The sequence below is a fragment of the Caretta caretta genome, chromosome 28 (genome assembly GCF_965140235.1).
Source record: "Caretta caretta isolate rCarCar2 chromosome 28, rCarCar1.hap1, whole genome shotgun sequence".
Taxonomy (NCBI): Eukaryota; Metazoa; Chordata; order Testudines; family Cheloniidae; genus Caretta; species Caretta caretta.
In genome coordinates, this window is record NC_134233.1 from 3,136,458 (window position 1) to 3,163,736 (window position 27,279).

At 64.7% G+C, this 27,279-nt stretch overlaps 1 protein-coding gene across 5 annotated transcripts; it reads left to right on the forward strand.

Moving 5' to 3' along the window:
* Nucleotides 1-5,311: 5,311 nt before the first annotated feature.
* Nucleotides 5,312-26,507, forward strand: PER1 (period circadian regulator 1). Of its 5 annotated transcripts, none has more exons than XM_048833690.2 (23): nucleotides 5,312-5,357; nucleotides 15,158-15,508; nucleotides 16,188-16,286; nucleotides 16,704-16,858; nucleotides 17,049-17,170; nucleotides 17,299-17,500; nucleotides 17,820-17,871; nucleotides 18,548-18,690; nucleotides 18,812-18,890; nucleotides 19,145-19,251; nucleotides 20,073-20,226; nucleotides 20,350-20,458; nucleotides 20,551-20,682; nucleotides 21,025-21,133; nucleotides 21,283-21,439; nucleotides 21,644-21,771; nucleotides 22,282-22,467; nucleotides 23,371-23,562; nucleotides 23,648-24,168; nucleotides 24,533-24,707; nucleotides 25,066-25,264; nucleotides 25,767-25,917; nucleotides 26,011-26,507. In XM_048833690.2, exons 1-23 carry the CDS (start codon nucleotides 5,314-5,316, stop codon nucleotides 26,209-26,211), a joined length of 3,768 nt encoding a protein of 1,255 aa, XP_048689647.2. In that variant the 5' UTR covers nucleotides 5,312-5,313; the 3' UTR covers nucleotides 26,212-26,507. The 5 variants fall into 5 exon arrangements, with proteins under 5 accessions (XP_048689647.2, XP_048689648.2, XP_048689645.2 ...); XM_048833688.2 differs by lacking the exon at nucleotides 5,312-5,357 and adding an exon at nucleotides 11,240-11,525; XM_048833692.2 differs by lacking the exon at nucleotides 5,312-5,357 and adding an exon at nucleotides 13,787-13,807.
* Nucleotides 26,508-27,279: the final 772 nt, after the last annotated feature.

Below are 27,279 nucleotides of genomic sequence, written 5' to 3' on the forward strand. Positions count from 1 at the left end.
GCTGCTGTCCGTCCGTCTGTCTGTGCTGCCATCCGTCCTGGGGAGGGAGCCCTGGATAATCAGTCGCCCCAGAGGTGACCACAACTCAGCGCCAGGTGAGGGGTCCCTGGGTAACCGGCTGCCCTGCCCCAGAGGTGGGTGCATCTCAGCGCCGGGCGAGGGGTCCCTGGGTAACCGGCTGCCCTGCCCCAGAGGTGGGTGCATCTTGGTGCTTGGTCCCTGTCTAACCAGCTGCCACGCCCCGGAGGTGGCTGCATCTCCGCGCTGGGAGACGGGTCCCTGGGTAACCAGCTGCCCCGCCCCAGAGGTGGCTGCATCTTGGTGCAGGGCGAGGGATCCCTGGCTAACCAGCCGCCCTGGCACATATGTGGTTACATCAGCACTGGGCGAGGGGTCCCTGGATAACCAGCCGCCCCGCCCCAGAGGTGGCTGCATCTCTTCTGTCCACACAACCCCCTTATTTCCATTTCTGGAAATAAGGGGGTTAGTGTCTGAGATTCACCGCACCCCCTCCTGCCACGAATCCCACTACCCTCTGAGAACCAGGGGGAGAACCCTGGAGTCCGAACACCCAGGTCCAGCCGCCTCCCTCCCCGCAATCACTAGCCCCCACTCCCCGGGCCAAGATTGGGGCGTGGTCCCGCTTTGACCCAAGCGGCTAGTGAAATCTCAGCGTCCCGGGACTATTCCGGTTGGACGTAGGGCCGGCTGGCGTCGGCCGTTCTCGGACCTGCCCTCCACTTCCAGCGTGCTGCTCTTCCAAAATCGGCCCCAAGCCTCTTCTCCCGCTCAGATGCTGGGGGGGGGGTGCCCTTCCCGTAACCCCCCCTCCCACGGGAATGCGTTTGGCTTCAGGGGCCTCATGCCTATCAATCTCAGTGAGGTTTTAACTCAACCCATAACAAGGTTTGGCCCAGTTCATAACAGAACCCAGGAGTCCTGGCTCCCAGCCCCCCTGCTCTAACCCACCGGCCCCCACTCCCCTCCCAGAGCCAGGGCGAGAACGCAGGAGTCCTGGCTCCCAGCCCCCCTGCTCTAACCCACCAGCCCCCACTCCCCTCCCAGAGCCGTGAGAGAACCCAGGAGTCCTGGCTCCCAGCCCCCCCTGCTCTAACCCTCCGGCCCCCACTCCCCTCCCAGAGCCAGGGCGAGAACGCAGGAGTCCTGGCTCCCAGCCCCCCTGCTCTAACCCACCAGCCCCCACTCCCCTCCCAGAGCTGGGGAGAGAACCCAGGAGTCCTGGCTCCTCTTCCCCACAACTGACCTTGTTAAAAAACCAAGCCTCCCACTCACGCAGTGGAGCTGGGTGAGTGCCAGGGCCTGCCAGCAGGGGGCGACCTTCCCCGCTGCTAGAGAAAGGGGGCGGGGCCATAGCCCCATTCCCACCTGGCTACAGCTGGGACCAAGGGAGCCTTGACTGGTTCCAGTGCTGAGCTGGGAACTGTAACCCAGGGGGACACTGGGCAGCACCCACGGCCACGGGCTCTCTTGTGGCTGGAAGCCAGGACTCCTGGGTTCTCTCCCTGACTCTGGGAGGGGAGGGGGGTCTAGTGATTAGAGCAGGGGGACTAGGAGCCAGGACTCCTGGGTTCTCTCCCTGGCCCTGGGAGGGGGGTGCAGTCTAGCGACTGGCTAGCACGGACCCATCCATTTCATTCAGCCCCCCCCGCAATGCGTCCCACGCCCAAAGCCTTTCACCCCTCGGCTAACTAAACTGGCACAGATCACAAGAGAGCGAGGGCAGGGGGAGCCCTGATGTCCCTGCAAAGGTGAGCCCAGCTGGGCATCGGTGCCCCACGCTGGACAAGAAGGCAAACTCCCCCCACGGGTCCTGCCCATCTGGCTTAGGCGGGCAGGGCTGAATACCACCTTGCTCCAGGCAATGAAAAGGGACGGAGGGGTTGGCTGGGTCGGCTCTTCCCTTTGCCTACAGCTGGGCAAGGGCACAGCGGGCACCGCTGGCCAAAAGAGCCTGATCTCATGGGCACAGGGCGGGCTCCACCCGGATAAGCGCTTGAAGAATCCACCGATTTCTGCTTTGCCCGCTCTGAACGCTGCCTCAGCAACCAATCTCCACCTCCCCACCGCTTTCTACGGCACGCCTTCGGAATTTGGCACCCAGGCCCCCTGATTTCTGCACGGCATTTCCCTGACTTTTGTGTGGTACACACTGAATTCTGCATCAGCTTGCCCCGATTTCTGTGTCACCTGCTTGATTCTGCACCCGTTCCCCTTGCCTTGTCTCACCTGCTGAATTCTGCATCCAAATTCCCCGATTTCTGTTTCACATTTACTGAATTCTGCATCCAAATTCCCTGATTTCCCCATCACCGACACTGAATTCTGCATCACACACCCAATTTCTGTTTCAAACATACTGAATTCTGCACCAGTTTCTCCTGCTCTCTAAGTCACACTTACTGAATTCTGCACCCAAATCCCCCCGATTTCTGTTTTGCACACTGAATGCTGCACAGAATCCCTGATTACCAGCGCCCATGCTGATATCTGCACCAAATCCCCACTGAATTCTCCATGAAATCACCCTGATTTCTGTGTGTCATGCTCAATTCTCCACCAAAGACCCCCTGATTATATAAAGTCACAGCGTTGAAGGCCAGAAGGGAGGGACTCTGACTTCCTGTACCTCACCTCACAGGCCACCAAGCCCCGCACACCAAACGGCCCAGCCAGCCAAACACTGGAGAGAAACAACTCTTGGTGCCAACTCAGATCCCTGGCCCAGCCACCCATCCACCCAGCATCCCATCTCTGGCATGGCCATCCCCGATGCTCCAGAAGAGAGAGAGAAAAACAAACAGAATATACTGGGCAGGTGTCGGGGGGATTCCTTCCTGACCCCTGCAGGCGACCAGCCAGCACCCTGAAGCCTGAGATCTTCAGAACGTAAGAGCGAAATTGGAACGTGTTTCCCTCCACCCCAGGACTCTCAAGCCCCACCCTCCCAAGCAATCCTGCCACGCAATGGCCCTCATCCATTTGCCCAGCTCCTTGTAACAACGAATTAAGCTGTTTGCCCCCCTGCAATTCCCAGTGGGAGATGGTCCCAGAAGATCACCCTGCAGATGGTGAGAAACCTTCTAATCTCCAGCCTGAATTTGTCCAGGGCCGGTTTCTAGACACTTGTTCTTGTGGGAACGTTGTCCTTCAGCTTCAGTCGCTCATTGTACCCCTTGGTGTTCCCCCCCCCGATTTCAGAACCACACGAGCTGGATCCTGCCCCAAATCCCCCCAATTTCAGCACCACACGCACTGGATCCTGCACCAAAATCCTCCCGATTTCTACGTCTCTCGCGCTGGATCCTGCCCCAAATCCTCCCGATTTCTACATCTCTCACACTGAATTCTGCCCCCAAATTCTCCTGATTTCTACGTCTCTCGCGCTGAATTCTGCCCCCAAATCCCCCCGATTTCTACGTCTCTCGCGCCGAATTCTGCCCCCAAATCCTCCCGATTTCTACGTCTAGCACGCTGGATTCTGCCCCCAAATCCTTCCGATTTCTACATCTCGCACGCTGGATTCTGCCCCCAAATCCTCCCGATTTCTACGTCTCTCACGCTGGATTCTGCCCCCAAATCCACCCGATTTCTACGTCTCTCGCGCTGAATTCTGCCCCCAAATCCTCCTGATTTCTACGTCTCTCGCGCTGAATTCTGCCCCCAAATCCTCCCGATTTCTACGTCTCGCACGCTGGGTTCTACCCCAACTCCTCCCGATTTCTACATCTCGCACGCTGGATTCTGCCCCCAAATCCTCCGGATTTCTACGTCTCGCACGCTGGACCCTGCCCCAAATCCCCCCGATTTCAGCATCACACGCGCTGGACCCTGCCCCAAATCCCCCCCCATTTCAGCATCACACGTGCTGGACCCTGCCCCAAATCCTCCCGATTTCGGCATCACAGACGCTGGCTGGACCCTGCACCGAATCCCCATGATTTCTACGTCTCGCACGCTGGATTCTGCCCCAACTCCTCCCGATTTCTACATCTCGCACGCTGGATTCTGTGCCAAGTCCCTCAGGTTCCTGCACCTGATTTGCAGCTGAGGGAGGGGCCAGGACTGGAGATAAGGTTGAAGCTACACCAGGGAGACAGGGTCAGGGGGTTGGAGTGATCCCTGGCGTAGGCCCCATCCAGCTGCCAGAGCTGGATTGCTGCTTGCCTGGTTGGTGCCACAGAGCCAAAGCCTGGGGCTGCCTCAGCTCCGGATATTAATAGATGTCCCAGAGCAGCAGGAACAAGGCGTTCTGACCTCCTAACCTAGCTCCCCAGACCCCACCCTGGCTCCTACCACCCACGGAGTGGGGCAGGGCCTGCCCCAGATCTGGGACCTCCTATTCCTGAACGCAGCCCCATGAGCCCTGGGGAGGGGCTGCGGGGAGCCTCACCTGGCTCCTGCCCCAGAGGAGTGGCTGAGACACATTGTCCTGGACAGCGCTGATTGGAGACTGGGGCCTAGTGGTTGGAGTGGGGGCGGGGAGCCAGGACTCCTGGGTTCTCTCCCCGGCTCTGGGAGGGGAGCGGGGACTGGTGGTTAGAGCGGGGGGGCTGGGAGGCAGGACGCCTGGGTTCTCTCCCAGACTGTGGGAAGGGAGTGGGGGCTGGTGGGTTAGAGCAGGGGGGGCTGGGGGCCAGGACTCCTGGGTTCTCTCCCCCGCTCTGGGAGGGGAGTGGGGGCTGGTGGTTAGAGCAGGGGCAGTCAGTGGTAGAAGGAAGGCCCAGGGGCTCTGCCAGTGACAGGCTGTAGCTGTGGGCGTCCCCCTGCCTGTGCTTGGGCCTCAGTTTCCCCACCTGTTCCAGGTGGATACAGAGTCAAGCTGGGGCTGAGAAATGGGGCTCCCCGGGATAGTGCAGCTTCGCCTGCTCTCCCAGACCCCTTCCTCCCCACCCGGAGCCCCAGATGGAACCCAGGCGTCCGGGCTCCCCGCCCCCTCACTAGCCCCGCCCCCGCCTTCTGCCCGCCGCTTGCCACGTGCGCCGGGCCCGCACGTGTCCCCCCAGCTGCCGCTGCAGAGAGGCGCCGGCCAATGGGCGGCCAGCGGGGCGGGGCCGGGCGGGGCGCGGGCCAATGGGCCGCGGCGGGGGGCGGGGCCGGGGCACGCGCGGCCCTGCATGCCCGGCCGGGACTCGCCCCTCGAGGGCGGGGCCAGGCGGCCTCACGCGGCCGCCTGCATGCCTGGGGCCCGGCCGGCCAATGGGAGCCGCCGAGCTGCCGGACGGCCAATGGACGGCGAGAGGGGCGGGGCCGGCGGCGGCCAATGGGGGCGAGCGGCGGGGGGCGGGGCTGGGCATGGGGCTGAGCTGCCGGAGGGACAGACGGGGAGCGGCGCCGCGGTGAGTGGGGCCGGGGAGAGGCGATCCGTGGGGCCGGGGGCCCGTTGGGCCGGGGAGGGGCGATCCATGGGGCCGGGGGCCCGTGGGTCCCGTGGGGCCGGGGAGAGGCGATCCGTGGGGCCGGGGACCCGTGGGTCCGGGGAGGGGCGATCCGTGGGGCCGGGGACCCGTGGGGCCGGGGAGGGGCGATCCATGGGGCCGGGGGCCCGTGGGTCCCGTGGGGCCGGGGAGGGGCGATCCGTGGGGCCGGGGGCCCCGTGGGGCCGGGGAGGGGCGATCCGGGGGTCCCGTGGGGCCGGGGAGGGGCGATCCGGGGGTCCCGTGGGGCTGGGGAGGGGCGATCCGTGGGGCCGGGGGCCCAGTGGGGCCGGGGAGGGGCGATCGGAGGTCCCGTGGGGCCGGGGAGGCGGGTATCGGGGGGACCCGTGGGGCCGGGGAGGGGCGATCTATGGGGTCGGGGACCCGTGGGGCCGGGGAGGGGCGATCCGTGGGGCTGGGGGTCCCGTTTTTCCGGGGAGGGGCGAACTGTGGGGCTGGGGAGGGGGGATCCGTGGGGCTGGGGGTCCCGTGGGGTCGGGGAGGGGGATCCGTGGGGCCGGGGGTCCCATGGGGCCGGGAGTCCTGTAGGACTTAGGGGCTGGTGGGCTGGAGTCCGTGGGGGCTGGCGGTCCCGTAGGGCAGAGAGTCTGGTAAGGTACAGGGACTGGGTGGCTGATTCCATGCGGGCTTGGGGTCCCATAGGGCAGAGAGGCTGGAGGTCCCTAGGGTGAGGGAGTAGAGGGGCTGGGTGAGAGGCTAGGATTTGGGGAGTTGGGGGTCCCATAGGGTAGAGAGGCTGGGGAGCATGGGGGTGCAGAGGAGCTATGAGGGGGTCCATAAGGGGAGGAGCTAAGAAGTTTGGGGGATTTCATAGGGCTGAGGGGTGGCTGGAAAGGTCCTTTATTGTGGGGGGCAGGGGTAGCCTGGAGGGGTGCCCATAGGGGGAGGGGCTGGCATGAGGGGGTCCCATAGTGCAGAGAGGCTGGGATTTCTATTGGGGGGCATCCATGGGGAGGGGGAAGGGATTTGGGGCTGTCTGTAGGATGGGGAGGAGCTGGGAAGTCAGGGGCTGGCCTTGGCGTCTCTGTGGGGGGCTCGGGGTTATGTAGGGCAGAGGGGATGGGGAGGTTCTGGGGGGCTGGGTTTATGGGGGTGGGGGTCCCGTAGGGCATCAGCGGGGGGGTGGAGTTGGGGGTCTATGGGAGAAGGCGCTGTGGGGGGAGCACCTCCCCTCAGCCACCTCCTCATGGACACAGCTTCACACCCCTCTCCCCTGAATGTTCCTGACATGGGGGCAGGCTGGGGGTCACTAGGAGCTGGAGGCTCTGTGTGGGGGGCCGGGGGCATGCTAAATTGCTAGGAGTTGTGCATGGGGGAGGGGCTGATGAGGGTGCATTGGGAGCTGACGGCGTTGTGGGGGAGTTTTGGGGGACTCCCAGACAGGGCTTGTGGGGGTCTGAGCAGCGGGAGGGTGGGTTCTTCTTGTGGGGTGAGCGGAGCTGTTCAGGGGCCCCTCCCCTGCTTCCGTAGGGGGCGTGACGGTGGTGCTACAATCAGTGCCCCACCCCAGAGCTGGCTGCATCTCAGCTGCCCACACCTGGCTAGCCTCTCGCCGCGCTCTGGGGCAGGAGGGGGGGAACGGAGAGAGCCCCCTTGCAGGTGAGCTGGCTGGCCCCTGTCGCTGGGGCTGACAAGTGCGTGTGGGCCCCTTCCATAATCGCCACGAGTGGCTTATGTAATCTGGGCCAGCTCGCCTCGGCGACTGAGTCATTGTGTGATTTCCCCCCCCGGCCAGCCCACAGCCCCGGCCGGCCCACAGCCCCAGGAGAGCAGCATGTCGGGGGGCGAGGGCTGTTCGCGTGGCGCGGCCCCAGGAGGCTCCCGGCGCGTTTTCCCCCCACCCTTGCTCTGTGTGTGAACTGCTCTCTTTGTGTGTCTCTGTGTGTGTGTGCGCGTCAAGGATAGTGACGCAGGAGCACACAATGGCAAAGCCCTAGGAGTCCTGGCTCCCATCCCCCCCGCTCTTACCACTAGACCGCACTTCCCTCCCAGAGCTGGGGAGAGAACCCAGGAGTCCTGGCTTGCAGCTTTTCGGGGTTGCTAGGCTCCGTGAAGACCCAGGGGGGCAGGTCTCACAGTCCTTTCTTGCCAGTTACTGGGCCTAATAAATACCCCCTCTCCTTTTGGGAAATCTCCCAGCTTTGTACCGAAAAGAGCCGGGCTGACATTTTCCGTCCCGGTCCCTCCTGGGCTCAAAGAAGAGGAGCCCTGTCCGCCAGCCAGGAGACAGCATGCACCCTGCAGGCCTGCCCGGTGCTGGATTCTTCAGTGCCCTTTGACCTTTGGGGGGGCGGAATAGTACGCACCGGACGGGGGACGGATTGGGGCACAAGATGTGCCGCCTAAAAAAGCCAGCTTAGCCGATGATGGGCTGCCGGCGTACGGATTACGGCAGAGAACATCCATGCCCCGGACCGTCAAGAGGATCAAGGGTTCTTCCTGGGAGCCTTACCGCTCCCCAGGCCCGAATTAAACGCCGTCGGTTCCGTTCCTAAAAGAGGCTAGTCTTGTCAGGCTCGGGATGACCCGGAGGAACGTAACCACATCTCCTCCTCCCGCTCTAGGAGAGGGCCCGATCGTCTGGCACTAGCCCTGGGGCTTTGCACAAAGCACAGCGAAATTGTGCCCCGTGTTTGGGGACGCCGAATCTCCCGCGCATCCCAGGAAATCGAGGGCTGTTCGCACCGGGCAGGCTAAAAGCACGCTGGCGAGATTTCTGCACGTCACGGGTTGTTTTGGAAAGAGCCAGCGTGCCGGGGTTACTGTAAATGTTGCAATCCTTCCCTAGCCCTGGTGTGTGTTAGCTCGCGAAATTGCCATAATAAAAAATACAGTAGGGCAGAGGTTACTGGAGCGGTTGGTATTTGTTGGCACAGAGGGGTGTGTTAGCAGGGCGGGGGCATGGTGCCGTGTTTTCCCACGTGCAGGGCTCCTCTGCCTGCTTCCTGCTCCGCCGCTGGCTGTTCTCCAGTCCCACCTAGCTACGAGCCCCGGTTCGCTCGGCCTGGCGGATTGGGGCTGCTGTCGGTTCGAGGCCCGACGGCAGGGGTGGTGCTGGAGTGGGTTTTGGTGGGGCAGAGAAGGGGTGAGGTCCGGGGCACGTCTACACTGAGGCTTGGAGTATGCTAAGACCAGCTGTATACAACAGATGAGCAATAAACCCACCCAGACATCATCTCCCCCCCCCCCCCCTCCCACCCCGGCCGCTGATTTCAGCGAGCTAGCGTGTGTCTGTCTACCCACAGTGGTGGCTCCCTGATTCTGGGAGAGGAGTCGGGGCTGGTGAGTTAGAGCAGGGGGGGCTGGGAGCCAGGACTCCTGGGTTCTCTCCCTGGCTCTGGGAGCAGCCAAGGAATAACTTAGCATGTGAGAGCAGGGGCGGGAGTCGCTGGCTCCCGACAAGCCTGTGGTTAAGCCGAGAGAACACGGTGTTCCCAGTGCTCTGCCTTGGTTTATTGCCACATGGCACACGCAGGGCCCGGGGCGGGCAGCTTTTATGCCTGCCCCGCATCCTCCACCCTCCTGGGTACAGGCCAATGGCAGGCGCGCGGCTCTGGTGACGCCGCGGCTCCTGGAAAGCCCCCCCGGGGGGCTGACGCGTTGTGTAAGGAGCTGCCCGGCAGGTACCTGGCTGGGAAATGTTACATAAGGGCCCCTGTGAATGGAGCCGCTGCAGCCCCGAGCGGGTGACCTGGTTATGTCAGGAATCTGGCTCAGGGGGGCTCTGGTTACAGCTGACCGGGTGCAGGAGATGCAGGGTGTGTGGCTCCGCCCCAGGCGGTGGGCCTAGTGGTTAGAAGGTGTGGGGGTTGGGAGCCAGGATGCCTGAGTTCTCTCCCTGGCTCTGGGAGGGGAGTGGGGTCTAGTGGTTAGAGCTGTGGGGGCTGGGAGCCAGGACGCCTGGGTTCTCTCCCCGGCTCTGGGAGGGGGAGCAGTGAACTCTTCAGAGCATTCTTTCCCTTCCGGCTGTGTCATCCCCTCGCCCACCCTGTGTAATTAACCCCTGGCAGGAACACGGCACTTCCCCTGAGTGGGCGAGGTTAGGGGGGCCGCCACTCTCCAGAGCCCTGCATCAAAGGGCCGGTGGGGGTGGCGGGAGAATGGGCCTGCAGATGCGTGAGGTGTCTCCAGGCGGCAGGAAACAATGTAGCCGGCGGGGAGGGGGGCCTCTCCTGACCTGCGGGCGCCTCTCGCTGCGGCTGAGTGGAGGGGAGCGCGGGTGTGAATCCAGCAGGGCTCCGGTTTTCGTGATGAGAACTGAGGTGGGGGACCCGGGCCTCCCATCCGCAGCAAAAAGGGCCCTGTCCGAGTCCTGGGGGTGCCAGGCCTTTGGCCTCAGAGCCGTCTGCAAGGGAAACTGAGGCTGGCTGCACGCCTTTTCCGTGGTGCAGTGGGGAAACAGGCAGGAGATGGTAGCACAGGAGATGGTAGCATAGCAAAACGGTCCCCTCCCCTCCCCCGCCGCAGTGCTGGTTTGCAGTGGTGTGTCTCGAGGCCTCGGGGCAGCCAGCCCCTGTCCCGCAGAGCATGCGGTTAGAGAATAGGATGTTTGGCAAGATTGGGGGACAGGGCCCAGGGGCCTCAAACCTGTGCTGCTGGTCCGTGCCTCAGTTTCCCCAATTATAAAATGGGGGTGATCACCCTGCCTCCCAGGGGGTTGCCAGGATAAATGCATGAAAGACCGGGAGGCGCTCGTGTACTGTGGGGGCCATACAAGCGAGATCTCTCGGCGGCTCCGTTTCCAGCCCTGGCGGGGCTTGGGTTTGCAGACCCAACTCTCTGGGCTGTGCCAGGAGCAGAGGGTTTGCTCTGGGGCGCCCGGCTGAGTGCTCCTCTTTCCTCGTATTTGCCGACAACGCAAATATTTATCAGCAGGCTGCTTCGGAGGGGACACCTTATCAGCCAGCGTGGGCCAAAGTCAATATTTTCGCCCCTCCCGGCTGCGCACGCCTTTGCCTCCGTGCTCAGGCTTTGTTTCCTCTGTGCCTCTTGTTCGGGGATCTCTTATCTGCCGAAATAAATAATATTTACCAAGGCCATGCTCCTGCCTGCTGCTTGCTACTGAGTGGCTTTCCCACCTTCCCGGTGCGATCTGTGTCTCTTTGGTCCTGGCATTTGGCCTGCAGTCTGCCTGTTGACTACCCGAGAGGCGCTCGGAGCTGTACAAACCCTGAACAAGTAGTTGGGTCCTGCCCCACCCCTGTCCCCTTTCTTATTGTGAGCAGCTAAGGCCGGGGATGTGAAAAAAGACTTCACCAGCGTGGTCTTGTGGGCTGGGTCCAACCCCCCCCTTGCATCCGCCTCCCGTGATCTCTGCATCTCAGTTCTCGTCTCTTTGGGGAACATCGGGAAGTGACGGGCCTGGGGCAGCCGGTGACCGTGAGTGAGCTGTTTGAGCGGGCGTCTCTGGAATGGGGTTTTGTTTTTGTAGGGGCCGGGTGATGGATCCAGGGTGGGTTTTTAAGGACCTTGGGTGAAAGGGTTAGAAAGGATCCGGGTGAGATTTTTGTATTGAATTGTGGGTCTTCCCGCCCCGCAGTCTGTGGAAATTTGGGAAATCTCCAGTTGTCCTGGCCCGGGAACCCCCCCAAATCTGCCTCGTTACCAGCCCTGTAGGGCCTTACAGCAAAAATCCTGGCACATCCTGCTTGGCTCTGTTTTTCCCCCTGATCTGATTTTTTTTTTTTTTTTTTTTTGATGCCTTGCCAGCAGCTGGCATGAGGTTTGTTGATGCTTTCGCTGGCTGATTATGCGAGCAGGCCTGGCTCCCATTGGCCGGCCCGCTCAGCCAATGAGCGCCGCCCCGGAACCTGGGGTGACAGCACCACGGTCCACGTGCGGGCATGTGTAACACGGCGCTGACATCACCCGGTGGCCGGCCAATGCCGAGGCCGCCGGGTGTTACACAACTGGGGACAGCGTCTCTGCCAGAGCCGCCGGGCGCTGGTGGCAATTCGGGGGCGCCCGGCTGTGGAGGATGCACCCTGGAGCCCTGGGCAGGCAGGAGGAACAGGCCGGCCGTGGTGGGGTTTGCAGCACCAAAGTCACCAGAGACTCACCGCTGTCACTGTGAGTGTGAAATTCGCCCCCCCCCCCCGCCCAGATTTCTGTGCATTTGCCCCCTTTGACGGCTGCGGGCTCTCCCCGGTCCTCACCACCTTCCCTCCCCCTCTGCAGCCCGTCAGATCTAGGGCTGCGGGCTCCTCCCCGGAGCTGACGCACGGGGATTTGTTCTGCCAGCACAAAATGTTCTCTCCGCAAAGGGAGCGGTCGTTCCCACTGTCCCGCTTTCCAAGGCAGGGTGTGCCAGCCAACTGTTTCCCTGCCCTTGGCCTTTGTCACTGGCATACTAATTGGCCCCGGGAAGCTGTGTGTATATAACTTTTTTTTTTTTTGTAGGGCGAGGTTTTGCAGTGCAGCCAGGTCAGGGGGTGGGAAGCTGGTGCGGGATAGGTGGGCGCCCGCTTTGGAGAGGGGGTGGCTGGTTTGTCGGGTGCGCTTTAGCAAATGTGTTAGTAAACAACACAAGGAAAAGGATGCAAGAGCTGTAACTTGGGGAGGGGGCGGGAATTGAAGCTTGGGACGGGGTCGTGGGTGACTTGATGTGTTTTGGAGGTGGCTCTCGAAAGTCGTGTTTAAAATCTAGTCAGCTGTGCAAGCGGGTCTGTGGTTTTTGATTCCTTCTTTCCTGAGCTTGTCAGACAGGCAGGAGCTGAAATTTACTTTCTCTCTGCAGGGAGACACCAGTTGTTTCCCTCCCCCTGACCCCTTTGGGTTTGTATTTAGGCTTTGCAACTGGTTCCACTTAAATCAGGTTTTTAAACCAATTTAGTCCAGCTGGTGCGAACCCCAGGGTGGGGGCTGTTTCGGATTGGGGTTGGCTTATTGTTGGTTTCAAGTAGCTACCCACGATAAGCCCAACGAAAGCCGTAAAAGTGTCCACGCAGCCCTTTGCACCAGTGTCAATCGGTTTAAAATTTCTCCCCTTAAATTAAATGGATGCAAGGTTCTGGTGTAGACACTCACAGCCCCTTTGCGGCAGTTGTATCTGGGTTGCAGATGCAGCCAGGTCAGGGCTTGCTTGCTTAGGAATGTCTTTCCCTGCTAAATAAGTGTGTGTGTAGCTATTGTGTTTTTTTCCTACTGTGTGTGTCTGTACCCATTTCTCCATGTGTTTGCAGCTGTTGCCTGTTTCTCTGTGTGTGTGTGTGTGTGTGTGTAATCCTGGCAAGTGATAGGTTTAGTGTTGTCTTTAGAAAAGGTAGATTATTTTTCCCCCCCCGGGCCAACTCTGAGCTGTTATTTTCTCTCTTATTATTGATTCAGGGCTATTGAATCAAGGTGTGATTATCATTGTCTTTAAAACATCTTAATTTCACTCACCCACAACGCCGTGTGGACACACTATATTCCAGTTCCAGTCAATTGGGAGCAACCTTAAATGATATCCGAATCAGAACAGTTCTGGGGTAGTTAAAGCAATACATCTTTGGTGTGTATCTGAGTCCTTAATCTGGAGTAAGAGCGCCCTGGTCTGATTTGAATTCACTCCATTGCTAGTGTAAACGAAATCTGAACAGGGTGTTCTTACTCCAGAATAAGCGGCCACATACAGACTTTCACCCAAGTCATTACAGGTGTGCATCTAAACAGACTGAGCTCCTTCTGTGCCAGTTGGGGTGTAGGCAAGCACTTGGTCAACCGAATCGGTGTAAAGTTTTAGGCCGAAGCTGGGCTCGTAAAGTGAGGCTCCTCAAAGCTGTGGTGACGCCCCTTAAATATAAAGGCTCCCCTTTCCAAAACGGCTGAGCACCCACACAGCTCATCCCGGTCACGATGAGGAGTTGAGGTGGTCCACACCTTTCGTTCGGTTCCGTTAACTGTGGGATCAGGTCCCTTGCTTTTCGCATCCAGAAGATCTGGGTGTCCAGCAGTAAAAGTGTCTGTCCATCTGTCTGTCCATCCCCAATGTCTGTCTGTCCAAAGAAGCATTTTAAAAAAAAAATCCATTTGTTGGTGTATGTATCTGTCAGGACCCGAGAGCCCAATTCACAGTTTCTCTGGTAACCGGGGTTGACTTCCCCCATCGCTGCCTCTTGTTGCCAGGGCAACGTGGCCCGCGGTGCTCGGGCCCTGCCTGGTCGCTAAAGCGGAGGAGGCGATGTGAAATGGGCGAGTCTTCGTGGGGCTCTCGGGGGTCCCTGCAGCCGGGCGGACCTCGCGGCCGCGAAATGGGCGGCTCCGGGTCGTTCCACGGCGTCTTTGCCAACTCTCTGTGTACAAACCCTTTGGCTCCGGCCCAGATCGGCTCGGCTCCCCCCGTCTCTCGGACGGGGGCTAAATATAGCCAGGTGGCGAAGAGCTTCCCGGCAGAGCGTCAAGCGCCTCGTGGCCCCAATCAGGCTGAGAGCAAACAGCCGCGCTAAGAATAGGCCGGCTTGGAGCCCTGAAATAGACCCACGGCCGCTCACTGGGCTAAGCGCTCACTGGGCTGCCGTGGGCCCCATGGGCTCGGGAGAAAGGGGCCGACATCTGGGGTGGGGCTCGGCGCCCGGATCTCTGGGGTGCGTCCAAACAACACCCAGGGGCTCTGGCCTGGCTGTCGGAAGTGATACAGGGGAGAGGAGGCGTGGACTATGAGACAGGACTCCTGGGTTCTCTCCCCAGCTCTGGAAGGGGAGTGGGGTCTAGTGGTTAGAGCGGGGGGGGGGGTACTGGGAGCCAGGACTCCTGGGTTCTCTCCCCAGCTCTGGGAGGGGAGTGGGGGCTGGTGGGTTAGAGCAGGGGGTGCTGGGAGCCAGGACTCCTGGGTTCTCTCCCCGGCTCTGGGAGGGGAGTGGGGGCTGGTGGGTTAGAGCAGGGAGGACTGGGAGCCAGGACTCCTGGGTTCTCTCCCTGGCTCTGGGAGGGGAGTGGGGTCTAGTGGTGAGAGCAGGGCGAGATGGGAGGCAGAACTCCTGGGTTCTCTCCCTGGCTCTGGGAGGGGAGTGGGGGCTGGTGGGTTAGAGCAGGGGGTGCTGGGAGCCAGGACTCCTGGGTTCTCTCCCCGGCTCTGGGAGGGGAGTGGGGGCTGGTGGGTTAGAGCAGGGAGGACTGGGAGCTAGGACTCCTGCGTTTTCTCTCCAGCTCTAGGAGGGGAGTGGGGGCTGGTGGTTAGAGCAGGGAGGACTGGGAGCCAGGACTCCTGGGTTCTCTCCCTGGCTCTGGAAGGGGAGTGGGGTCTAGTGGTGAGAGCAGGGCGAGATGGGAGGCAGAACTCCTGGGTTCTCTCCCTGGCTCTGGGAGGGGAGTGGGGGCTGGTGGGTTAGAGCAGTGGGGCTGGGAGGCAGGACTCCTGGGTTCTCTCCCGGGCTCTGGGCAGCGTTTGTCCCTTAGCAGTGTATTTTTGGTGAGTAATAACCCTGCCTATCCGTGTGCCATGGGGTCTGATGGAGAGTTCCTTTCATCCACCACGCCTCGGGTGCAGGGGGTGTTTTGCAGGGCTGGCTGGGCTCAGGAAATGAGGGGTGAATTTAGGGTTAAGAGCCAGCAGGGTGGCGGAGGAAGGGTCTGTGTCAAAGTCGATCAATCCCCCAGGAGCCGGTGCGGGGAAGTGCCCCGGGGTGGGGGGGGTCCCCCTGCAGCCTCTTGGTGTTGGCTGGATCTATGAGTCGGTGGGGGGCCCGGTGCCTCTAAGCACCTGCCCCCCTCTGCTCTCACAGGTACAGCCTACGACTTCTCCGACCGGATTCGTCTCCTGCCCCGATCCCTGCTCCTCCCCGCGGGCCGGGTGATGTCCCCGGGTCCTCCCCGATCATGAGTGCCAGCTGCGAGCCGGGCCAGACGCCCTTCGAGGGGGCAAGCGTGATTGGGGCCAACTCCGGAGCCCCCCGGCGGACCCGGGCCCAGCGAGGGGCTGAGCCCCAGGGCCGGGCCACCGACGACATGGATGCCAACAGCAACGGGTCCAGCGGCAACGAGTCGCACGGCCGGGACTCCCTGCGGAGCGACTGCAGCAGCAGCGGGAACGGCAAGGACTCGGCCCTGCTGGAGACCACCGAGAGCAGCAAGAGGTAGGGCGGGGGGAGGGGTGCGGACCCCGGCGTCCGGGGCCACGGAGCGGCGCGGGCTGGTTCGTGGACCCCGGGGGCACGGAGGGGCGCAGGCAGGCTGGCGGACCCCGGCGTCCAGAGGCATGGGCTAGCTGCCGGCATGCCTCGCCACGTTTGTGGACCCTGGCGTCCGGGGGCATGGAGAGGCGCGGGCTGGTTCGTGGACCCCAGCATCCGGGGACATGGGCTGGCTGCCGGCACGCCTCGCCACGTTTCTGGACCCTGGCGTCCGGGGGCAGAGGCAGGGCTGGTGTGGTGTGACACGCTGGCGTAGGGCGGGAGTGTGGGGGATCCATCCCGGGAAGAGGAGGGAGTGGGGATGGTGGGGTGTCTAGAAGGCAGGTCAGGGTGACCTAGGTGATGGGTGTGGTCTGTGCCCCCCCAGCCTGGGAATGGGGGGAGGAGCCCCTCTGCCCATTTGTGCCTGGTATTTTGGGGGGGAAGGGGTGCCCATGGGGTCCTGGGTTGCTAGCTCTGATTCCCCCCCCCTGAAAAGAGCGGCGGCCCCTCCGGGTCTGCCTCGGGGCCCCCCCACGTTGCGGAGGACGCCGGGGCCCCCTCGTGCTGTTCCCGCCGGGCAGCGGGGCCGCAGTTCTGAACAGCCCCCGTCTCTCTCCCTCCCCCTCCCGCCCCCTCGCAGCACCAACTCCCAGAGCCCATCGCCCCCCACCAGCTCCATCGCCTACAGCTTGCTGAGCACCAGCTCCGAGCAGGACAACCCCTCCACCAGCGGCTGCAGGTAGGCGGGAGGTGGGGGCTGGGAGCCAGGACGCCTGGGTTCTCTCCCTGCCTTTGGGAGGGGGGTGGGGGCTGGGAGCCAGGACGCCTGGGTTCTCACCCTAGCTCTGGGAGGGGGGCGGTGGGTTAGTATGGGGGTGGGGCCTGGGAGCCAGGACTCCTGGTTCTCACCCTAGCTCTGGGAGGGGGGCGGTGGGTTAGTATGGGGGTGGGGGGCTGGGAGCCCGGACTCCTGGGTTCTCTTCCTGGGTCAGCCACGGTCTCACGTGACCGTGGGCAACTCCTTCCCCCTCCCTGCGGCCGGGTGGTGTGCGGCTACCCCCCAGCGGGGGGGTGTTGGGCACCGCCCTTTGCCCCTCGCGGTGCTGGTGGTGGGGGCTTGGGCCGGTGGCTCACCACCCCCCCATCCCCCCTGCAGCAGCGAGCAGTCCGCGCGGGTGAAGACCCAGAAGGAGCTGATGAAGGCGCTGAAGGAGATGAAGATCCGGCTGCCCTCGGAGAAACGCGGCAAGGGCCAGTCGGGCACCTTGGCCACCCTGCAGTACGCGCTGTCCTGCGTCAAACGGGTCCAAGGTAGGGGGCGCTGCGGGGCGTGGCGGGCCTGGGGGAGGGGGGCAGGGCGAGATCCCAAAGGGACCCGCCCGCCCGCGGTGTGGCACAACGGAGGCTGCCGGGCAGGGCCGGCCAAGCCGTGCCCGGCCCATGGCGGGCAGGAGGTGCCCACACTCCCAGCGCTGACGGGCTCTCTGCTCCCCCCCCGCAGCCAGCCACGACTACTACCAGCAGTGGACCCTCGACGAGAGCCAGCCCTGCCACCTGGATGTGGCCAGTTACACCGTTGCCGAGCTGGAGGGCATGACCTCTGAGTACACCCGCAAGAACCCCGTGAGTGCCCCCCGCGGGGGCCCCGGCTCCCGGGATCCCCCCTCCCCGGCCCTGCATGCCCTGTCCATCTCCCTCCAGCCCGCGCCCGCTGCCCCGCCCTGCCTCCCAACTGCCCCCTCTCCCCACAGGACACGTTCGCCGTGGCCGTCTCCTTTGTCACCGGCAAGATCCTGTACATCTCGGACCAGGCGGCCCTCGTCCTGCATTGCAAGAGGGAGGTCTTCAAGGGGGCCACCTTCGCCGAGTTCCTGGCCCCCCAGGACGTCAGCATCTTCTACGCCTCCACCGCTCCCTACCACCTGCCCTCCTGGAGCGCCTGCACCTCAGCCAGTGAGTGCCTGGGACCGGGGCGGGGTGGGGGGTGGGATCCGGGGCCAGGATCTTCTCAGATGCCCATCTGGGGTCCAGTGGGGGGCTGGGAGCCAGGACTCCTGGGTTCTCTCCCCAGCTCTGGGAGGGGAGTGGGGTTTAGTGGTTAGAGCAGGGGCCTGGGAGCCAGGACTCCTGGATTCTGTTCTGGAAGGGGCATGAGGTCTAGTGGTTAGAGCAGGGGGCCAGGACTCCTGGGTTCTCTCCCCCAGCTCTGGGAGGGGCACATAGAGCCTTCCTAGCCCCCGCTAACCCCCTGCCCTTCGGTCTTTGTCCCCAGCTGCGGCCGCCGTGGGCTACACCCAAGAGAAATCGGTCTTCTGCCGGATCAGGTGAGTTCAACCAGCAGCAGGCCGGGTGTCACCTCGGACGGGGTGAGGGGGTGCAGCGCTGGGGGGGCCCCCGGGTGCTGGGTCGTGCCCGGCGTTCAGATCCCACGCGGCAGCCCCCAGCCAGCTCCCCCGGGCCCCCTGTGGCCTTTCCAGGCTGCGAGACGGGAGCTCCTCAAGTTGGTGAACGGGGAGGAATATCTCAGCCGGCCCCGGATCGGTCTGCTTGGGCCCAGGCTTGCTCCCGCCCCAAGCTCCCCTCTGTTTGGGGAAGCCAAGCTGCTCCTGTCTGCGCCCCCTCTTCCCACTCGCTCCCTGCAGCATGGGCAGTGCCACCGGGAGGGGCAGGGCACCCCGTGCTCACAGCAGCTCCCTGGAAGCTGGGGGATCTGGAGGGAAGGGAACCCCACACCCCGTGTTCCCAGCAGTGCCTAGGGGATCTGGGGCGGGGACCCCATGCCCCATGTTCCCAGCCGCTTCCAGGAGGGTGGGATCTGGGGTGGGGAAGGGGACCCCTCATGCCATGTTCCCAGCCATGCCCGGGAGGAGGGAATCTGGGACTGGGACAGGCGGCCCCCCAGTGCCGGGGGGCTGGGGCAGAGGGGTCCTGCGGTTGTCGTTGCTGGTTGGTCCCGGTCTCCTCTGGCCTCTGGTCTTATTGCAGGCGTTTGTTTCTCAGCGGAGGCCGCGCCCGTGGGCGGGAGCTGTCTTACTCCCCCTTCCGGCTCACCCCCTACCTGGCCAAGGTGCGCCCCTCGGACAGCGCCGAGGGCCAGCCCTGCTGCCTGCTCGTCGCCGAGCTCATCCACTCGGGATACGAAGGTGAGCTGGGGCGGGGGAACAGGGCTTGGGGGGCGGACAGGCCAAGGGAGAGCCCCTCGGCCCCTTCCTGTGCCCCCCACCCTGTGTCCTAACCCCAGCCTGCGTCTCTTCCCCGCCCCAGCTCCCCGGATCCCGACCGATAAGCGGATCTTCACCACCAGGCACACCCCCAGCTGCTTGTTCCAGGACGTGGACGAGAGGTGAGCAAGTTGGCCGAGCCCGGGATGGGCAGGGGAGACCCCTTCTGTGTATCCGGGCTGCCCCCCAGCACCGGATCCAGCACCACCGCGAAGCTTGAAGGGTCCCCTGCAGGCCAGCGCCGCCCCCTAACCGCCTGTCGCTTTGGGTCAACCTTCTCTGTAGCTGGGCTGCGGGTCCTGTCGAGGCTGGGACCTTGGTGGGTGGTGGGGCCCGCCCCGGAACGCCAGCTCACGGTGCCCGTCTGATTTCCCAGGGCTGCCCCCTTGCTGGGTTACCTCCCCCAGGACCTGATTGGCACGCCCGTCCTCTTCTACCTGCACCCGGAGGACAGGCCGCTCATGCTGGCCATCCACAAAAAAAGTGAGTGGGGGGGGGGGGACCCTGGGGGTGTCTGAGTGGGAAAGGGGGGATCCCAAGGGTGCCTGGGGGGAAGAACCAAAGGGTGAGCGTCATTTGCAGCTCCCCGTTCGGATGCTGACTCTAATCCATTCTCATGCTTCAGGGCTTCAGCCTGGAGCCTGCCGGGGTCAGGAAGGGCGATTCCTCCCCGCGGGCAACTGGCAAAATCTGTTCTGGGATTTTGTTTTCCACCTTCCTTTGAAATGTCCGAGCTCAGCTCCCGGGTGGGCTGGTGACCTTTGCTGGCACATGAAACTGCTCCCAAGCTGTCTGGGTGATGGGGCTAGCTCACCTGCTCGGGGTCCAACGGATTGCCAGTTTGGGGTCAGGAAGGAATCCCCTGTCCCCGCCCCAGATCAGCCTGGCCTTGGGGGGTTTTCACCGACTGGCATCCTCTGGCCGTGTCTTGCTTAGTGAGTTCCTTGCATTGGAGAGGCCACAGGCAGAAGGGACTGGGAGCCAGGACTCCTGGGTTCTCTCCCCAGTTCTGGGAAGGGAGTGGCGTGTAGTTGTTAGAGCAGGGGGGGCTGGGAGCCAGGACTCCCGGGTGCTCTCCCCAGCTGTGGGAGGGGAGTGGGGGCTCGTGGTTAGAGCGGAAGGGGGGGGCTGGGAGCCAGGACTCCCGGGTGCTCTCCCCAGCTCTGGGAGGGGAGTGGGGGCTCGTGGTTAGAGCAGGTGGGGGCTCAGAGCCAGGACTCCCGGGTGCTCTCCCCAGCTCTGGGAGGGGAATGGGGTGTGTGTGTCTCAGACACTGATCCCTCTTCCTCCTTTTGCCCCCCCAGTTCTCCAGTACGGCGGGCAGCCCTTCGACCACTCCCCGCTCCGTTTCTGCACCCGCAACGGCGAGTACGTCACCATCGACACCAGCTGGTCCAGCTTCGTCAACCCCTGGAGCCGCAAGGTCTCCTTCGTCATGGGGCGCCACAAAGTGCGCACGTGAGTCCCGGGCCCTGCCTGGCCGGGGGGGAGACCCCCCGCCTCCAAGGATCTCCGGCCGGCTCGCGGTTCCCGGGCCCGCCCAGCCTCACCCTGACCCTTCTCTCCTCCCGCACCACGCAGGGGTCCCCTCAACGAAGACGTCTTCACGGCCCCCAAGGCGCTCAAGATGCGGCCGCTGGAGCCTGACGTCCAGGAGCTCTCAGAGCAGATCCGCCGGCTGCTCCTCCAGGTGGGCCGCGCTCCCTCCTTAGCCCCCCCACCCCGAGATGCCTCCCTCCGGCTGCTAACCCCCCCCTCTGCCTCCCTCCCGCCCCCCCGCAGCCTGTGCACAGCAATGGCTCCGTGGGGCTCTGCAGCTTGGCCAGCAACGCGTCCCACGAGCAGTTCCTGAGCGCGGCCTCCTCCAGCGACAGCAACGGCCTCCCTGCCGAGGAGACGCAGGCCCAGCGGCCGGTAAGAGCCCCGGCTCCGGGAGGGGAGTGGGGGCTGGCGGTGAGAGCTGGAGGGCTGGGAGCCAGGACTCCTGGGTTCTCTCCCCGGCTCCGGGAGGGGAGTGGGGGCTGCTGGTTAGAGCAGCGGGGGCTGGGAGCCAGGACTCCTGTGTTCTCTCCCCGGCTCCGGGAGGGGAGTGGGGGCTGGTGGTTAGAGCAGCGGGGGCTGGGAGCCAGGACTCCTGGGTTCTCTCCCCGGCTCTGGGAGGGGAGTGGGGGCTAGTAGTGAGAGTGGGGGGGAGCATGGGGGAGACTGGGAGCAGGGCCTCCTTCCCGCTGCCCTGACCCCACCTCCTGTCCGCAGATGACCTTCCAGCAGTTCTGCAAGGACGTGCACATGGTGAAGAACCAGGGCCAGCAGGTGTTCATCGAGTCCCGCGCCAAGCTGCCGGCTGCCAAGCCCCCCCACGCAGGTGAGAGCCCTGGGGCTCCTGAGGCCGGGGGGAGGCGGGTTTGCCATCCTGGGTACCAGCCCCTCTTTGGTCACCCCCAGTAGCTTGGGAGACGCGTGGGGGGCGGATCGAAGGCCGCTCCAGCTGAACCGGGTCCCCTCTCGTTGCAGGCCCGGGGACACCCCAGGATGGTGGCGGGCCGGGCAGGGAGGCCCCTTGTGAGGTGCAGCGGGGCCCGGGCCACGTGGTGGCTTCCGAGGAGTCGGGCAGGAAGGAGGCCTCCAGTTACTCCTACCAGCAAATCAACTGCCTGGACGGGATCATCAGGTGAGGAGGGACTGGAGACCCCATCACAGAGCCGGTCCCCGCACTGGGAGGTCACCCGGCGCCGAGATGCAGCCACCTCTGGGGTGACTGGTTACCCAGGGACACCTCGCCTGGCGCCGAGATGCAGCCACCTCTGGGGCGGGGCGGCTGGTTATATAAGGATCCCTTGGCCCCGCTAACTCTGGTCCCTGTGGCTTTTTTTAGATATCTGGAAAGCTGCAACATCCCCAGCCGGGTGAAGCGGAAATGCGGCTCTTCGTCCTACACCGGCTCCTCCAACTCCGACGACGACAAACAGAGGGCAGGCAGGGAGCCAGCCAGCTCGGCAAAAGGTATCGTCCCCCCTGCCGGGTTGCCCCCCACCCTCCCCGGCCCGCCTGCTGCCCTGTCTCTCCCTCTGGATATTACCCTGTTGCTGCTGACGGGGCTCGATGGAGGGGGGGTCCTGGTGCTGGCCGGGGGCAGCTGCTGCTAACGGCCCGAGATCTCCAGCTGGTTTTCCCCCTGCTGGGCCAGAAAAGGGGAAATTTGGCCGGCGGGGGAGACGTTTCGGCGCCGCGGACATCCCTCCCTTCGGCGCCGCGGACGTCCCTCCCTTTGGCGCGTTAAAGCCGGGGCGGGTGGAAAAGTTGGCCAGCTCCCGACACCGAAACGCCCTTGAAATCGAAACGATTTGGGGCCACCGTTCGGCACCGTGGCCCCGTTTTCCCCCCGCCCCGAGGAAAATGGCCCCGGAAGGTTTTTTTTCAGTGGTGGTTCGTTTTATTTCTCGCCCTCCCCAGGGCCCGTGGCGCCCCCCCCCTCCGCTCCCCTCATTAACCCCTCGTTGTCTCTTTGAACAGATGCGGCGGAGGAAATGCAGCCGAGCCAGCCCAGGAGGGAGGAGGAGGAACCCGCCGCGGCGGTGGGACCCCCGCTGGCCCCGCTGGCCTTGCCCAGCAAAGCCGAAAGCGTGGTGTCCGTCACCAGTCAGTGTAGCTTCAGCAGTACCATCGTCCACGTGGGAGATAAGAAAGCCCCGGAATCGGGTACGGGAGGGGGCAGCCCCGGAATTGGGCACGGGAGGGGCCTGGACCGGGGCCGCGTCGGCCCCCCGTCCGGCCCCCCGCGCTGGGCGACTCCGGCTGGCTGGATCTGCTCCCCCCCCCCCGCCCCTCCCGGCTGCGGCAGAGAGCCGCCCGGATCTCCCCCTGCCGTCAGGGCCCCCCCCATCTCCGCCACGTCTCAGTAGCAGCGTAATATTCGGGGGGGGTCATCTCCCCAGCAGCCTCTGCTCCCCTCTTCCCCCCCCCCCCGCGTAACCTCTTCCTTCCACGGCTCTCAGGGGCGGGGGTGCTGGGTTTAATTTGCCTTTTTCCCCCTTACCCCACGCCTGCCGTCAGGACAGCCCTGTGGGTGACTCCTAGGGGGGGCCGGGGCCGGGCTGGCCGCTGGATTCGTGGCCCTCCCCCAGTGGATTTTCTTTCTTCTTTTTTTGCCTCCAGCTGACATCTCTTTTTCCCTCCTTTGTTTCCTTCCTTGATGGCAGCCGAGTCGCTGGCGAAGCCCCCGCTGGGCTGGGGGTGGGGGCTGGGGGGTCCCCAAACAAAGCACAGCTGCTTGGCAACGGCCCCTCGGCTGCGGGGAGCCCCCACACAGGTCCTCCCCTGGGTACTGATGGCATGGTAGGGGGAAGGGCCTGGGTTCTATCCCTGGCTCTGGGAGGGGAGTGGGGGCTAGTGGTTAGAGGGGGCTGGGAGCCAGGACTCCTGGGTTCTATCCTTGGCTCTGGGAGGGTCCTGGGGGCTGGTGGTTAGAGGGGGCTGGGAGCCAGGACTCCTGGGTTCCATCCCCGGTTCTGCCGCTCGCTCGCTGTTGGCCGCTGTTTCTCCCTGTCTGTGGTGGCCCCCCCCAGCTGACCCCTCCTCCCCCCCCCTTGGTCTCTTCCCCAGACACAGCGATGCTGGAGGAGGGCCCCGGGGCCGCGCCCGCCCCCGACCGGGAGCAGTACCGCCGTGTGGGGCTCACCAAGGAGGTGCTGTCCGTCCACACCCAGCAGGAGGAGCTGGCTTTCCTCACCCGCTTCCAGGAGCTGAGCCAGCTCCACGTCTTCGACTCGCCAGCCGGGCAGGGCGCCGAGCCAGGTGGGCTGTATCCGGGGGCGAGGGGGGGCTCGTGCCCAGCTCCCCGCCCCCTTCGCTAACTCCCCGCCTTGTCTTCTCCCGGCAGGGCACCGCGGCCCACGGCGGGGTGCCGGCCGGCGCGGCAAATCCAAGGCCAAGCGTGTCAAGCAGCACAAGGCATCCGACAGCACCGGCTCCTCGCCTCCCCCCGGCCCCTGGTCCACCGCGGCCCCCCCCCTGCCCTTCCCCACCGTGGTGCCCGTCTTCCCGCCCAGCCAGCCCCCCACTGAGCCCCCCCTCCACTTCCCCGCCCCTCTGGTGGCCCCCGTGGTGGCCCTGATGCCGCCCAACTACGTCCTGCCCCCGCCGTACTTCCCGGCCCCCTTCGGGGGGGAGCCCTTCGGCCCCCCTGAGGCCTCGCGCTCCACCACGCCTGAGCGGCCCCACTCGCCCCCTTTCGACTCCCGCTGCAGCTCCCCGCTCCAGCTCAACCTGCTGCAGATGGAGGAGGCCCCCAAGGCGGCCGAGCGGCAGGAGGCGCCAGGTGGCCAGCCTGGGCCGGGAAGCGGTGGGGCCGGCGGGCCGCCGGGGGCCGGCGAGCTCGGCCCACAGAAGGAAACCTGCCTGGTAAGGAGCCGCCCGCTGGGAAGGGGAGTGGGGTCTAGTGGTTAGAGCGGGGGGGGCTGGGAGCCAGGACTCCTGGGTTCTGTCCCTGGCTCTGGGAGGGGAGTGGGGTCTAGTGGTTAGAGCAGGCGGGGCTGGGAGCCAGGACTCCTGGGTTCTCTCCCCAGCTCTGGGAGGGGAGTGGGGGCTGGTGGGTTAGAGCAGGCGGGGCTGGGAGCCAGGACTCCTGGGTTCTCTCCCCAGCTCTGGCACTTACCAGCCCCGTGTTTTGGGGAGGGTGTGAGTTGGGGGAGGTGTGTGTGCAGCCCCCCAGGTCAGTCCTGATCTCCTCTCTTCCCCCCCCACCCCCCGCCCCTTGTCCCGGCAGGTGGAAGCTCAAGACTCCAACAACGACGCCCTGTCCAGCTCCAGCGACCTGCTGGACCTGTTGCTGCAGGAGGACTCGCGCTCCGGGACCGGCTCAGCCGCCTCGGGCAGCGGCTCCATGGGCTCCGGCTCCGGCTCCGGCTCCGGGGCGGGCAGCACCTCAGCCTGCGGCACCAGTAAGCAACGGGCTGGGAGGGGATGGGCTTGAGGCTTTGGTGGGGGATCCTGGACTCCTGGGTTCTCTCCCCAGCTCCTGGAGGGCAGTGGGTGCTAGTGGTTAGAGCAAGGGCGGTCAGGACTCCTGGGTTCTCCCCGGCTCTGGGAGGCGAGTGGGGGCTGGTGGGTTAAAGCAGGGGGGGTTGGGAGCCAGGACTCCTGGGTTCTCTCCCTGGCTCTGGGAGGTGAGTGGGGGCTGGTGGGTTAGAGCAGGGGGGGCTGGGAGCCAGGACTCCTGGGTTCTCTCCCTGGCTCTGGTGCTGATTTGCCCTCCTCTCCTGCCTCCCCTCTGTTTCCCCCCTCCCCGGCCCCGTGCAGCCAGCAGTAAGAGCAGCCACACCAGCAAGTACTTCGGCAGCATCGACTCGTCGGAGCCGGAGCGGGCGGGGCAGCCGCCGGGCGGGGGCGTGGGCGGGGCTGGCGAGCAGTTCGTCAAGTACGTGCTGCAGGACCCCCTTTGGCTGCTCATGGCCAACACGGACGAGAAGGTGATGATGACCTACCAGCTGCCTGCCCGGTGAGTGCCAGGGACCCCTGGCCTGAGCCCGCAGCCGGGAGGGCAGGGCGGGAGCGGGAGAGGATCGAGCAGCTGCCCTGGGGCGCCTGCCCTTCTAGGGAGCAAACAAGGGGGTACGGAGATCGGGGGAGGCGGCAGGGATATGAGGGGCAGAGGCCGGGCTGGCCATCGGGGTGAGGGTGAAGTGATTGGGGAGCACGTCTGGGGGACAGCGGTGGGGCTGGAGATCGGGGAGAGGGGCGGTGGTGATGGGGGCGCAGATCTGGGGGGCGGAGGCGGGGCTGGGGATTGGGGCAAGGGGGGAGCAGATCTGGGGTCAGAGGCAGGGCTGGGGATTGGGGCAGGGGGGAGCAGATCTGAGGGGCAGAGGCCAGCTGGCGATCGGGGCCAGAGTGAGGGGGGGAGCTGGCGGGGGCATGTGGGAGCCTGGCAGGCAGGGGGCAGCGCTGAGAGGGGAGGCAGGGCCGGGTCACCCCCCTTGACGCTGCTCTGTGCCCCGCAGCCCCACGGCCGCCGTGCTCCAGGCCGACCGGGAGAAGCTGCGGGAGATGCAGAAGCACCAGCCGCGCTTCACCGAGGAGCAGAAGAAGGAGCTGGCCGCGGTGCACCCTTGGGTGAAGAAGGGGCTGCTGCCGAAGGCCATCAACGTCACGGTGAGGGGGGCCCGGACCCACCCAGCTCCCTGGCCGCCAGGTAGGGGGTGCCCTGGGCGCACTGACCCACTTCTCCTGCTCTTCCCCCCCCAGGCCTGCCTGGACTGTGGCAGTCACCCAGCCCCCCGCCTGGCACCCCTCTTCGACACGGAGTCGCATGCCATGGAGCTGAGCGCCACGCTGGAGCCCATGGAGGAGGGCAGCAGCGCCCCCCCCTGCCCGGACACGGCCATGGAGGAGGAGGAGGCCGGGCAGCCAGCCCAGCCCCAGGCGGGCACCGAAAATGCTGGCTGAGCCCCGAGCCCGCCTCGCCCCACGTTCCCAGCCACCGCCGGCTGCCCCTCGGAGCCGGCCACCGCGCGGGATGGACCAGACGTGCTGGCCCGGCCTCGGCCCCAGGACTCAGCCAGGCCCAGCTGAGCCAGGCCCTGCTCCGGCCCCTACCCTGCCCGTGGGCGCCCCCGGGAGGCTGGGGCTGGCCCTGCGCAGGGCGGAGTATTTATTTTTGGAAGGTGTGTTTTTGTACGAAAAGGCGGGACAATAAACTACGGCCGCGGCTGTCCCCAGCGGGCGGCAACGTCCCAGCGAGATCCGCGGCCTCCTTTGTGGGCCGTTCCCAGGGAGCGGCGTGTCCCCCGCACCGCCCGCAAGCCCCTGACGCGCCTCCCCAACCCCGTTGCCCACCTGGTTGCAGTCTGTGCTCTAACCACCAGCCCCCACTTCCCTCCCAGAGCTGGGGAGAGAACCCAGGAGTCCTGGCTCCCAGCCCGCCCTGCTCTAATCCACCAGTCCCCACTCCCTTCCCAGAGCCAGGCAGTGAACCCCGGTGTCCTGGCTCCCAGCCCCCTCAGCCCTCTAGCTCACTAGACCCCAGTCCCCTCCCAGAGCCAGGGAGGGAACCCCGGTATCCTGGCTCCCAGCCCCCTCAGCCCTCTAGCTCACTAGACCCCAGTCCCCTCCCAGAGCCAGGGAGAGAACCCAGGAGTCCTGGCTCCCAGCCCCCTCACCCCCCTGTTCTAACCACTAGACCCCACTCCCCTCCTCAGGCCACGTTCCTTGTGCCACGGTGGGAACCGTCTGCTCCAGCTGCCCGTGCCTGGCGGCCTGCCCCGGGGTTCCCCTAGCTGGGGCTTGCCTGCTTGTGCTAAGGTCTGACCCCTGTGCCACACTCCCCTTGGCCTTCCCCCAGGCCCGGGCTCTGTCTCCCTCCCAGGGTGTGCCCACGACTCCGCCCCGCTCGCCCCATGGCTGGTTTTCATCCTTCCCCGGGGGTTTGGTGACCCCCTCAACGTATGTCCCCCCGGGCCAGGCTGTGGCCCAAAGGGTCCCTGAAGGGGAACCGCAGCGAGGGCGCAGGGCAGC